Source organism: Azolla caroliniana, unplaced genomic scaffold (genome assembly GCF_043228905.1).
Source record: "Azolla caroliniana isolate FFs.n. ecotype wild unplaced genomic scaffold, voAzoCaro1.0.p SCAF_3, whole genome shotgun sequence".
Taxonomy (NCBI): Eukaryota; Viridiplantae; Streptophyta; class Polypodiopsida; order Salviniales; family Salviniaceae; genus Azolla; species Azolla caroliniana.
The window spans coordinates 24,167,110-24,181,059 of record NW_028230438.1 but is presented as its reverse complement, the minus strand read 5'-3'; the positions used below and the strand labels follow the sequence as shown (position 1 = coordinate 24,181,059).

General features: G+C 35.7%; 2 protein-coding genes across 2 annotated transcripts; both read left to right on the top strand.

The window, feature by feature from the left end:
* Positions 1-3,412: 3,412 nt before the first annotated feature.
* LOC147866749 (pentatricopeptide repeat-containing protein At5g27110-like) lies at positions 3,413-5,394 on the top strand. The gene has a single exon (XM_087317225.1). It carries the CDS (start codon positions 3,499-3,501, stop codon positions 5,173-5,175), a length of 1,677 nt encoding a protein of 558 aa, XP_087173351.1. The 5' UTR covers positions 3,413-3,498; the 3' UTR covers positions 5,176-5,394.
* Positions 5,395-6,630: 1,236 nt separating this feature from the next.
* Positions 6,631-9,867, top strand: LOC147866748 (regulatory protein RecX family protein). The gene is made up of 5 exons (XM_087317223.1): positions 6,631-6,807; positions 6,986-7,963; positions 8,055-8,147; positions 8,884-8,971; positions 9,421-9,867. Exons 1-5 carry the CDS (start codon positions 6,722-6,724, stop codon positions 9,694-9,696), a joined length of 1,521 nt encoding a protein of 506 aa, XP_087173349.1. The 5' UTR covers positions 6,631-6,721; the 3' UTR covers positions 9,697-9,867.
* The last annotated feature ends 4,083 nt before the right edge of the window (positions 9,868-13,950 follow it).

The window sequence follows — 13,950 nt, the reverse complement described above, 5'->3', positions numbered from 1 at the left end:
TCTTAAGCAATCAAAATGGTGACTTTCAATCTACATTTCTCTGCAGTAATCTTTTCAATAATGCTTATTATTCTCACATGCTTTCAATAATGCTACATGGCCCTGCAACGACCTTTTAGCGCATGTCATTTCCCTGCACTCACCTTTTACTACTGTATCAACTTGGAAACGCTGCATTCAAACCAAGCTAACAATGTATATATCTGTACACAGGTATAGAAGAGGCATACATTCTATGTCTATTCTGTAAAAGAACAGGTGCTTGTAGCTTTATACTTTTGTCCAGGATTGGCCACAAGCGTGCCGAAGAGAAGTATTGATTGACTGCAGATTATTCATGAATCTGATCATTCGGCTAAATAACTAGTCTTACTGTCCTTTAAGAAATTTCTTTCTTCCGCAAACAAGATCTGTAAAGCGCAGATATAACTAACGACCGAATATATACATATATATCCATAGTATTGGAGTATAAATAGTCTGTGCATTTTATGTCCTGATTGTTGTGATTTTTGTGTCTTGATTTCACTTTTTCCAAATATTAGAAGCAGGCCCTTCAATTCATCGTTGGCAAAGAAACATCTTTCGAACAAGAATTTGCCGTCACTTCATGTGATTTAACTTTCTGTGATTGTTATACCTAGATGTTGGTAAAAAAACAGACAGAGGAACCAGTAAAGCACTAGGAAAAGGGAAATTTGAATAGAGAGACTTTGTGGAATGGCTCAAGTGCATTATAAAAACTATAAACCACAATTTTATTAATCATTTTAAAAATTCTTGTTCATCTTCTACAAAGTATTGAGCTAGATCTTAAGCCTCTATTATTCTCTGTCTCCTCTGTGTAAGTTATAATCTTAACCTCTCTTAATCTCTATCTCCTCTCTAAGTCATCTTCAATGTTTAGGTATGTTATACCTTTCTTTATTGATGGTGTTTTGTCTCCATCTTGATTTTTTTAAAGATACTACCTTAGTATTAAGAAATGCCTTGAGATTGTACGAGAAATTATCTACATATAAGCCTTTTTGTAAAACCAAGGTTAAGTTTTCGCTATCGGCTTAAATAAATATTTCGATGTAGAGTAAAACCATTTCACCTTATCAAAACCCACCTTTGTTCCTTAGATATGGCATGAAACTTCAAAAGTTGTAATTATGCATGTTGAGTGCCACCTTTTATGTTGCCTAAAGCAGTTCTTAGAAATTTCTCAATATTTGTCCCAATTCCAATAATTGTATGAGTAGGCCACTCTCCTCATTTTAGATTACCTTCAAGCACATGGCCTTCCAAATATACCAAATCATAATACTACATACCAATTGCAATATTTTAGTTTTGCTAGGTGCATTTATGGCTTTAGGGGTATATATTGTTTTGGCATCAAACCATGTCTCAAAGAGAAATAGCATATTTAACATCCTCCCATTGCAAATCACAACTCTACAAACAATGCTTGGCAATCTCCATTGGATGCATACATAAATGACACATTTTGTTTGCAATCACAACTTTTTCAAACTCATTGAGTGGTATGAACTCTATGAATCAACCACCATCTAAAATTAATGATTTTGTTACTCATCTTCTTATATATATTTTATACCTGTTAAGTGTTTAATATTGATCAAGTGAGCTTAATCATGTTTGGGTGCATTTTAGGTATTAGATTTAGAGCTTTCTTGCTTGGTCTTGTTGTTTGCTAATAGGCTCAAGACAGTTTTCGCACCCCTCTCCTACACATTTGACAAACAATAGAGTAAATAGTGTCTTGATCTTGATAGATCTTGGGTTACAGGATAGTTTGGGTTAGTTAGAAAAACGGGTGGTAGAACTCCCCCTTGGGATTGCAACAATTGGATGATGAGACAATTCAGGGTTGTTGGAATTACCCTTTAATTCTCTTTTTTGTGCCTTGGAGGTTTGCGAGATGTTGTTGTTGGTTTTGGCTCTCAATTAAGAGCTAATTTACTTTGAAGTACATACAATCCAAGGAAAAAGGTAATAGAGACCTTGGATCTGAGAAAAGGAAGAGCGCATAAATACATCCATATATATATGTACTTGTATGTATGTATATGGTTGTATGATTATATGTATGAGACAATGAATGTAAGTATTTATGCATTTACGAAGGAGAAAGAGAGTAATACAATTGAACTTGCATGCGTGACATTATTGGTTGTATCCCCAATCTTGCTGCATAACATTTTGTCCTACAAGCCAAAATACAATTTTTTGCAAGTAAAACAGAGACTTATGAATGGTCGAATGGAGATGGGAGTTATTCTCAAAACTTTGGTCTACAAAACTATGTTTTTCATGCATATGCGAACCCTCACCTTATGGAAGCTATCCACTCATTCAAGGGAAAAAATACTATTCACATGAGGGATAATGATAAGCAGAATCAACATCATATAATTGTTGAGATTTCGGTCCCTCCGGATGGGATCTTGAGAACCGGATGTAGAAGACCCAGTGAGAATCGGATGTAGAAGACATATCTGTAAATATGTTTTTGAGTAAGCCCATTGAGGCTATATTTGTAAATAGCCCTAAGTTCATATAAGTATAAATATGACTTAGGCAATCACTTTAATATGGTTGTTATTGTTGTTGTAACCATTGTATAGAGAGTGACAAAGTGAGAGGGAGTTAGAGAGAGAGATACAGTGCAATACTCAGTTAAAAACCGCCATTGTGCGTAGAAACAGAGCTCGAGGTCGTTGCCTCCGAGTCTCTAATTGTACCCCTTCTCTTCATAGTGATAGTTCGGAGTTTGTGGGCTCCCGTGGTTTTTCCCTATTAGGTTTTTTTTGGAACTATCCAAATACGATGTGATGATGTAGCGACAAAATAACACGAGGGAGTTCAAGGATAGTGCAAACAATGGGATGAAGAGAGTCTCCAAACCCTCACACTCAAGCGACACTAGGATTAAGAAGAAAAAGTGAGGATGTTGGAGGCGGTTCGAACAAATGGCATAATATACCAACTCCGAAGCTTCGTCCCCAAACTTCAATATATGTATGTACTGAGGTGACCACGTTGGGGATCTTACCAAAGAAGAAGAATGAAGATAGAGGCTATGGAATATGAAAAAATGAGAAGCAAAAGTAGCCGACTTAAGACAAAGAAGAAGAGAGGAAGAACATGAGTAGTTAGTTTGGCTTACACATTGCCAAGTGCAACACTGAGGCGCCCGGCCAATATGCATGACAAGAAGACCATCACCGAAGAAGATTAGAGCCCGAGCCAAGCCAAGCCAAGCCAAGCCACAAGACAGATCTAAGAGAAATGGATGGATGGATGGTCATAGATGAGAAAGATGAATGAAGAAAGAAAGAAATATTAAGGTCTTTTAAGAGGCCAAAATGGCCTATAAGAAAGACCAAACGAAGCCATTTTGGAATGAGGAAACGGAAATCAGAGCTTCCATGGCCATGACCACTTGTTCTGTTTTAATAACATGGCATCACCATCACCATCACCACCATGTACTTTAGAAGCTCATTCAAAGATTATGAAGAATACGGAGATTTCAGCAAGCTGTGGAAAGGAGAAGGAGTGCTCCTTGCTCTTCAAACTGTATCTTATCTAGAGAAGGACAAGAAGCAGAAAACTCCTGTTTCTAAAGCTTTTGTGAGATCTATCCTTCAAGGCTGCTTAAGAAGGAGAAGAAACCTCTGTTATGCAATGCAATTACATGTCATTTTGGTAAGGAATGGCCTTCTTTTTGCAGACGATTGTATATCAGAAGAACTCATTCGACTTTTCGCTTTGTGTGAAAATAGCTTAGATTCGGCAAATCGGGTTTTTTCTACTCTTCCAAACCCACCAGGTTTATACTCATGGAATGCAATAATTTCTTCACATGTGAGCTATGGCAAGGAAGAACTTGCTCTTAGATTGTATGTTCTAATGTCTTCTCATTATATGATTCAGCCTGATAAGGTCACTTATCTACATGTGTTGAAAGCATGTGGAAACGTGAGGAATGTGGAGGCAGGCAGATTGATTCATAGAGATTTACTCGTGAGATGTGGTTCTCGTGTCAATGATCCTGTTATTAAAACTTCGATCATTGATATGTATGGGAAATGTGGTGATATAGATGATGCTGAGCATGTGTTCTGCGGTTTACATGAAAGAGATGTAGTTTCATGGGGTTCTATGCTTTCAGGCATCATTGCATCAGGGGATACATTCCGAGCTATTTGCTTGTTTGAGAGAATGCAAGAGGAAGGAAGGAAAGTGAGCGAGAATATATTGTCATCTCTGTTGGTTCTCTGTGGTGATTCAAGGGACTTGAGACATGGTAGACTTGTGCATGATCACATTATTATCAATAACGTCCATTCAGATGATATGGTTCTTGGCAACAATCTTGTCGAACTGTATGTAAAATGTGGTAGCTTAAGGGAAGCAAACAAGGTTTTTGATGGTTTACCTTTCTGTAATTTGGTTACGTGGACTCTGATAATCTCGGGTTACGTTATTCAAGGGGATGGTGCTTATGCATTAAAACTCTATGCAAAAATGATGAACCGAGGAGATGTAAAACCCGATAAAGTCATGTTTATTTTTGTTTTGAAAGCATGTAGTATTGTTGGAGCGATGGTACATGGCATGGTAATACATGAAAGAACGATTAGAGATGTGCTCGATAAAGATTTAGCTATAGAAAATGCTCTTCTCGAAATGTATGTGAAGTGTGGAAACATTAAAGAGGCACAAAATGTATTTGTTCGGATGAAAAAACACGATGTGGTTTCATGGGGTACATTGTCATGTGGATTTGCGCAATCTGGAGACTGGCTTTCTATGTTAAGCTTGTTTAGGAGCATGAACTGTGAAGAAGGCATAAAGCCCGATAGTGTAATATTTACAAATCTTCTTAAATCTTGTTGTAACATGGGGCTCGCAAGTGAAGGTTATAAACTAGTTGAGTCTATGGCCAAAAATCATAGCATCAACCCAGATGTTGAACATTATAGCTCTATGATAGACCTACTTGGTCGTGTTGGTCAGCTGTATGAAGCTGAGGATTTACTCATTACTATACCAGGTTCTTGTATTAAACTTATGCCACAAACTTCTTTGCTTGCTAACTGTAGAAAATATGGTAATGTAAACCTTGGAGCTCATGCCTCACTTGTAGGTTCAATGTAGATCCAAATACCGCTTCTTCTAATGCTAATATTGATCAACGCATAACCCATGGGAATCAATAGGATATTGTTTTGTAATATACGCTTATGGTTTTGGTTTAAGAGAAGTCCAATAAATATATGTTTGGGGAGAACTCAGAATGTTTTTATTGGTAAAGGAGCATTGATAAAAAGAATGGAATCAGGACTTTCTTTTTTTATGGCACCGTCTAATGTAATAATATCTGGCTATCATGTGTGTAAGCTATATTCTCTGTCATTTGATGATTGATCCCATGGTGCCAACCAAGATTAATACATTTTCAACCTTTTTCTTCTTTTAAGCAGTTCTTTTCCTACAATCTCAACAGGAATATGTTTTGCAAAAGATATGCAGAGGTCAATGGCTCTTCTCCATGTTGAGAGTTGTGTACATAGCCTAACAATTAGTTGCATTCCAAATGACTATATTCCACTGTGAAGTTTGCATGCTTATCCACCAATGCAATGCTAACCAAACACTTTACTTCTAAGTTTAATTGTTTTCCTCATAACGAAAAGACGCTAGTGTTTCATGTATTCATAAACTTTATGCACTCCCTTACTATTCTCCTACCTAGTGGGCATATGATATATCCAAAGATTCAAAGTATTGCAAAATGATGACATGTCACAAATTTAGATCTCATCGAAACGTTTTTTGAAAATATGTATATGACCAAAATCCAATCCACAGTATATATACATGACCAAAATCCAATCCACGTTATTGGTTGCATGCTTCATGTGCATGAAGGATCTAACATTTTGTGACATTTGAAGTGTCACATACATAATCAAATTTTTATTTGGTTACATGCTTCATAAGCTAGAGGACCTTACACACATTTTGTGCGACATTCAAAAGTGCCATTCTTTTTGTCACACACTTTGTTTTGAACCACACATAGATGTTTTCTTATTGCCATGCTTTGCATGAGATGGTACATGTGCCATGAAATTGAAAATTGCAGTTGAACCCATCTTGGGATTTTAAGACACTGGTTTTGGCTAGAAGACCAATTGAGACTACCTACACCAAGCAATGAAATGGTTTGACATTGGTTGTTGCTAAGTTCAAGTGATCTCTTTCTTTTCTATGTCATCATGGGATCTAGTAGTAAGGAAGGATTTCAAGACATCAAAATCAAATTGCCTTTTATTTGCATTGCTTCTTATTTCGGTAGCCAACAATGCCTCCCATATCCCAAAAATACGAGGTTGCTTTGCGAGAACACACTACACAAGCAACAAATGTGTGTTGTACATTTGTAGAGGAAGCACAAATGTTTTGTTTATTCTTGCGAAAGCTAAAACAAGCTCCGTAAGTGACTCATTGTTCTGTATGTACATATTACAAGGATGATCCCCGTGCGAGGAAATTTCATAAGTTGCCGTATGAATGCTCTCTATGAGAGTGTTTTTACCATAGGTTTTCAGAAACTACCAGATTACCCCTCTCCAGGTCATATCCATAAATTACAATTATATACATATAAATAGTTAGCTCTGAGTGAAGCTCAGAGGCTATGGCTTTCTCTGCACTCTTGCAGACGAGGAATCTGCAGAAGCTACATCTCTATGGTCATATCTGCATCATCTTGAAGTTTCCACTGTAAGTATTTTTTAATAGAATAGAATAGAAAAAACTTTGAATAGAGAGTGAGTGAGAGATCCTAAATTTCCTATTTGTATGTATGTATGTATGCATGTATATATAGAGACAGAGATAGAGAAGTGGAGAAGTATTATGTGTGTTCTCTCTATCTATATATATTTTATGCTCATTGCAGGATAAGGAAAACTACAGCTTGCAAAATTTCGAGCTCTTCTTCTTCTTCTTCAGGTCCACAACGCTACATCCCAAAGAGCAACAGGCTATCTAATGGTCCCATTTTCAAGGAACAAGGTGATAATAATGTATATACTCAGTTTGATGACAACGCCGGAGATTTGATGAGAGCATCGAGAAAGAAAAAGCAAGAGTTTGGAAAAGAAGGAGAACAAAGGGAAGAAGAAGAAGGAAAATTTCGTGAGGAATCCTGTAGATGGCCGAAAATTTATAATGATAGTGAAGAAATCAAGGCAAAGTATTGCGACATTCCAAATGATTGCGAACAAGACAGTGGTAATGTGTATACTCAGTTCAATTACCATAATACTGAAAATATTTTAAGAACCTCAAGATCAGAAAGGAAGATACATAAAGAAGAACAGCGCGATGAAATTCAAGGAAGACTTAGATCTATCCCCTGTAGAGGAGATACAGTAGAAGAATCGATTCAAAAACCACAGATGAAGTCTCGATATTCATCAAGAAAACAAGAGGAGGCTGAAGAGCTTTGCGAGGTTTTATTTTTTCCTAATGAGGAAACCATTCATGTGGTTGAGGAAGAATCAAAGAAGCAAATCACATCACGCCTTCTGAAGAGTAGTAATTATGCTCAATTAGAGAGTCGGAAGCCACTACGTCAGAGCGATATTCAGAGCTTTATTGACAAGGCAAAGAAAGCAAAATTAGCTACTTCAATTAGTGTATCCTCTCAAATGGGAGATATTCATTACAGTGATGATGATGGTAGTGGTGATGGTGATGGTGTTGGTGATGATGATGATGATGATGATGATGATGGTTCTATCTTTCTTTATGATGAGGGAATAATCAATGAATCAAATGAAGTGAAACCATTTGATTCAAAACAGAATTCAGCAAAGAGTACAGTGGCACAAGAGCATGCAAAGAATTTAGCAATCCGATATTTGGCAAACAGGTGCGTGTTTTTAATAGAAAATGGACGGTCACATTGTAAGAAAATAAAAACAATAATGGGTTTAGAGTCGTTTTGTTTACTGTTAAAACAGGCCATACACTTCCTCAGAGCTGAAGAAAAAACTTCAAAGTCATGATGTCACAGCTGATTTGGCTAATTATGCGATAAAGGCTGTCCAGAACTAGTATGAACTCATATTTATGCTTCTTAAATTGTGTTAAAATTTGCGTTGAAAAAGGGGGATGTCTTCTGTTGAACCTTATTGGTTCCAAGTGTTTTTTTTGTTAAGTGGATGTGTTAAACATTGAAAGCTGTCTTTTTAGATTAGCAATGGTCACATACAAAATTAACATTTAGCTAGAAAAACACCTTCTTTGTCTTTCCTTTAAGTGGGTTGATCATAAATAGCTCTTCAATTCAGTTTCTCTTGATGAATAGGAAAGAGAAGTTCCACGTCCTCTAATAAAGCTAGTGATGTGTGTCTCTACTGTCACAAAACTGGTCATAAAAAAAAAAAGCATTTATTAGCATGTGTGTGTGTGTGTGTGCTTGTGTATATGATGCTCTCTTGTTATCAACTTACCTGAGTGGTAAGATATTAGACTATCAACCAACATAAGGTCTGGGTTCCACCATCTTTGTTCACCATATATTAATTTTTTCATAATTTATATGATATATCAGTGTATGCAATTGATGACCTTACGGTCTCCAAACAGTTGGCACAACCATCTCAACTCTGACCTGATTGACTGGATTTGTGTGGATGTTAATATACCATCATTGTCTTCTTCGATCTTGATCAATCGATGTTATATATAAGGAGATATTGACGTTTTGTTTATGTTCTTGATATTCTTTTTGCACGTATGTAAACTGTAAGCGCTGTTATTCAGTTGGGTTATTTTTTATTGTGTCAGTGGGTTGCAGAGTGACCCAGCATATGCTGAAACATTTGCACGTGCAAGATGGAATTCCGGAACTTGGGGACCACAGCGGATCAGAATGGTATGTCTTTCTTTTACAGGACAACTCAAATGGATGCATAAATCATTGTGCAGAGTTACTCTACACTGGAACATCTAAATGTTTTGCATGGGTACTTCTTCAGAGATATTGACTGGCAACAGGCTCTTTAACTGTTCACCATTCTTAATTATGCCTTTCATAGAGATGCTATAAAATGTCGTTGATAACGTTGGAAAGCTGAAATAGCTAATGCACAATACAGGTGATATATAGCACGAAACAGGACAAGAAAGTACCAAAAGTACAGAAACGGTACAAGCAGCAGCACAAAATAGTGTTATTAAGATCCCCCAGAAATATTTACAAATGCACTTTTTCATTTGTAATACTGTGTACATGATATTTAGACATCCAAGCACATGTTTTGGTAGTACATTATTAATATTTATCACAAAATTCATGAAAGCTCCTAGTATTTGGGTTAACAGGGACTTAAACAAAGAGGTGTAAGTGATGATATCATTCAGGCAGCCATCGATTCCGTGTTTTGTGAGGATGAGCCATATCACAGACATTCGAATTTTAAATCAATGGAAATTTCAAAGTCCGCCATGGAACGACTATTAATGCAGGCAACAAAGCAATGGAACCGTGGAAAGAATGCAACGGTCGAAACTAAGATTCGTAGACTGGTTTGCTGGTTGCAATACCGAGGATTCAGCCAAAGTGTCATTAGATTTGTCTTGAACTCTGTACAAAGGTAAAGAAAAAGGAAACCTACATTAATCTTCACATTCTTGATTCTAGCTCAATTTGCTTCATTTTGTATACCATGCCCTCACAAGTTTTTGAGGTTCTCCATGTCATAAGAAATTTTACATGGATCTTGACATGCAGTTCTGGATCTTGTAAGAAAACATCATTTACATAGGTTTCATGTTGTATAGTATGTCTGTATAGGCAACGTTTTGTGATACTAAGTTAAAATCTTTGCGAGGGTTAATCTACATTGATCTCCACACATGAGTATGTTATGTAGTATGTATAGGTACTCCAACTGGCATAAGAACTGTCATGAGCTCATTGCATAGGTTTGACATTATACTGATTCTGGTTCGTCAGGAAACATGTTTCGTCATTTTTTTATAGCATGTACAAACAGGTTGTCTCAAGTGTCTTCTGTACTGGGAAAAGCTTTCCAAAGGTAAATCTACCTTGAGCTTGACGCTTTTTGTAATATATATATCTATCTATCTATCTATCTATATATATATATATATATATGTACAGAGACAGACAGACAGACAGACAGAGAGACTCGCAAACTTTTTTGTATTTCTTTGTAACATTGGTTTTCTACATGATTTCGTACAAACAAGTTTTGAGTTGCTACAAGAAGTGGGAGTTTTTTTCTACGATTTTTTATCATAAATCATTTTTAACATTTGATGTAATATTTTGTTAATTGCATGCAAATTTTTCTATTGACACTTAGTGACTATATTTTTAACGTGATCTAAAGTTCATTGATTAATTGTTTGACATCATTAAGAATTTTCATATTACATAATTGGTTTACTAGATCATATTCAAATGTATGCCAACTTAGCCACTACCTTTGAGATTGAGATCTCAAATGTTTTTAATAGTAACTTCTAGTGATATGAGAATTATGGTAAACACCTACAAAATAACAGGAGCCTTTATATTACATGATTGCAGGAGTTCCATGCAGATCACGTTTCTTGAAATCACATCGAATGTGTAATTTGAGTATTGGAAAATAGGTACACAAATGAATATGGATATATAATTCTACTGATTATAAGATAGTTATTGAGTTGCCCAAGCAATAGAATGGTTAAGGGGTGGTACCAACATGAACTCTGTGTATGTGTACACAAGATTTTTCTTGAGGGCTTGGACTATATCACCACATGTAGTTGGAAGGATAGAGTTCAAAGTTTCTCAGATATTTTCTTAAAAAGGTCGTTGGCTTGTGCATGATCACCCTGTTCTTTTCTATCTTCATCAACATTTTAGAGTTTTTTATTGGTTTCCAATCATGTGTTGTGATTAGGACATGGAAACTGGGACAATAAAAAAATCATCTAAGAACCTATATGAAGAATCATGAGTGTTTATAGTCATTCAAAGAACTTATATGAAGAATCAGATATAAGAAAGCTTAAGGTTTATGAAATTGACCATTTGTGAGGTGAGAGATCTTCAAGATGCCAAGGTAGAAGAATTGCTTAAATGTTTGGACAAATGATATGTTTAATCACGCATTACAAGGTGACATGCTCCACAATTGGAGCATAAATTGGATCAATTATGTAAACTGTTATTGAACAATCTTGGCTAGCTCTCCAATGGCAAAGTTATTTAGATTTGAAATGGAAGCAAACTCAAGTGCATGAGTAAGGTTTCAAAAGTAACCTAAACCATTCATCAAACTATCACTCTTTGAGTCCTTAGGGAGGAAAGTCATTTGAATGGTAATTATTATATCATTGCTTTGTAGAAATCAAGAAGATTCCTAATAGGATGTTCCATCAACATCTTTAAAGATGCATGGAAGAAATCAAAGTACCAATTGAATATATGCATGTAATTTCTCACATCGATAAGGTGATAAGAAATGGGCCAATTAGTTTGTACAACAAGTTAGCATTAAAGTCATTACATTAAGAATGCAATAATCATGATTTTTGTTAAGTGGTGCTTTTCACATATAATTTAGAAAGTTGAGCAAAAGGTTAACAATGTCTTTGAAAACTTCTCCATGCACTAACAAAAGATATAATTGTGAACCTCAAGATAAGGATACACCATGCTTTGTGTACGATAATGAGTCACTTAAAAGGGTAGAAGGCGTAAAAAATTTTAGGCCCAACATTCCAACCATTTATAGGTAGAATGAATGTGTAATTAATCGCTTGAAAGCGGAAAGAGGGCTTACTCTCTATTTGACAACATGTGTAGTGGAGGAGAAATGAAATGTTGGATTCTCAAGAAATATATTTTTGACCCATTGGTGACAATGAGCGTGGAGTATGGAGTCATGACATCTCCAAGTCATTTTGGAAGAGTTTGAAAAAGTCTAAAAAGCTTTCTTATGAAGTTTTTTGAACTCATGGTACAAGTCCATAGAGACTTGTATTTGTTAAGACTAGATCACCACCCTCAGCATGAAGAGGATTGTAGAGTATGTGTTGAAGGTTTTCTAAAATCCTCACGTCGCCTTCTTGGAATTGCATGGGAAAGGAGTATAAAGATTCAAACGGTATACAAAGGTAAAATTTTGAGTTCCCTATGAATGTAAAACATGAAAAGGTTTGGAAGATTATATGCATTACATTTGCTTCATGATGCATGAGTACATTCCTTAATCAATGAGTCTCTTTTGCAACAACAATGTAACAAAAATTGGGTGAAATGTGGAGACTTATACTTCACACCTGATATTACATATGTTGCGACAATATACAAAACTATCGTCTTCTTTGAATGGATAATTTGCACTTACCCATACACGTATAGAGCTCATGGACACCATTGCTTTTATACGAGTTTAGCTTGCATTCTCTTCCATGTGAAATGGGGCTTTGGGGCACAAGCAAAGAGACTTGTCAACTATGAATGTTTTGGTTCAAAGAAGTTCACGAGTTTGAGAATCATACTTCACTACAATGCTTCACATTCAATCAAATTTGACTTTGATTTTCCCCACATTTTTTCACTTGGACTTATCTTCATGCACATTTCTTTCTTTCAGTCGCAGTCTACCATCCCAAATTGCAACGTCCATTAGTAAAATTCTTAAACATGGAGATCTATTAATCAACTCAAAATAGACAACGTGAAAATTTTTCACTTTGGTCTCACAAGTCATATTTACTTTACTTACACTTTACTATAATGATTCACTTTTAACCACATTCGAGTTTGATTTTCTTGCGTGTTTTACTCAAACCTATCCTCACACACATATTTCTCTCTCGGTCACAATCCACACTCTTAATTGCAATGTTCATTAGAATAAGTCTTACAACTCCAAACAGACTATGTGAAAATGTTTCACCTTGGTTTCATAGTTCATATTTGACCTAAGAGAACAATAATTAAATCCATCTCTCTATGCACTATTCCTTTCTATTGACAAGTCATAATCAACACTTTGAGAATGGATCAATGATGAGACATCATTAGAGAATATTATAATCTACATACTTTTCCTTAAGAAATTGAGGATAGTCAACATGAAGCATTCGTGACCAATTGAAAATGTTTTTCCACTTTCAATTATCCAATGCATCCAAGTTGGACACACCAAATCCCTACCTTTTCGTCACATATATGTCCACCCTATTTGAGCTTATGAGTATGCTTAAGAAAAGCCACATGTGGATATACATTGTGTATCAACAGAGGAGACTCACTTGTAACATTTTTTCCAATTCTAATAGGTCAAAGATTTTGTCCTCCATAACACCTTTTTCAAGCAATAAGGATCATCCAATCATTTTCCGGTTATTCTCTCTCTCTCTCTCTCTCTAAAATGTACACAGAAACACATTAAATGCATGACCAATATGATCCGGTGAGCTTTTGGCATTTCCAATTTTATGTAAGGTTACATACCCATGTTTATTTGTGTTGCTTTTATTGTGGAGAGTTTATTTTCCACATTTCCTATTTTGAGATGAAGTTAGAACACGGTTACACCTTAAGAAATTAACAAGAAGGTTATAACTTACGCGTTAAGAAGTTGACAAGCATAACACACATTATAGTCGAGCTCAATGGCAACCATGCAACAAGGACTACCGGTAACTTATAATAATTCCCTCATTGCACATTAGTCACTAGACTAATAGTATTGGGTACCAATGTCAATCATTCAAAGGTACATGATTGCATGATAAACCATTGTGTTGTGCTTTATTGTTAGTGTTGGAAAGACAACAATATGCATAAGAACATATTAGTTTTTCTTTTCCGATTATCAAACT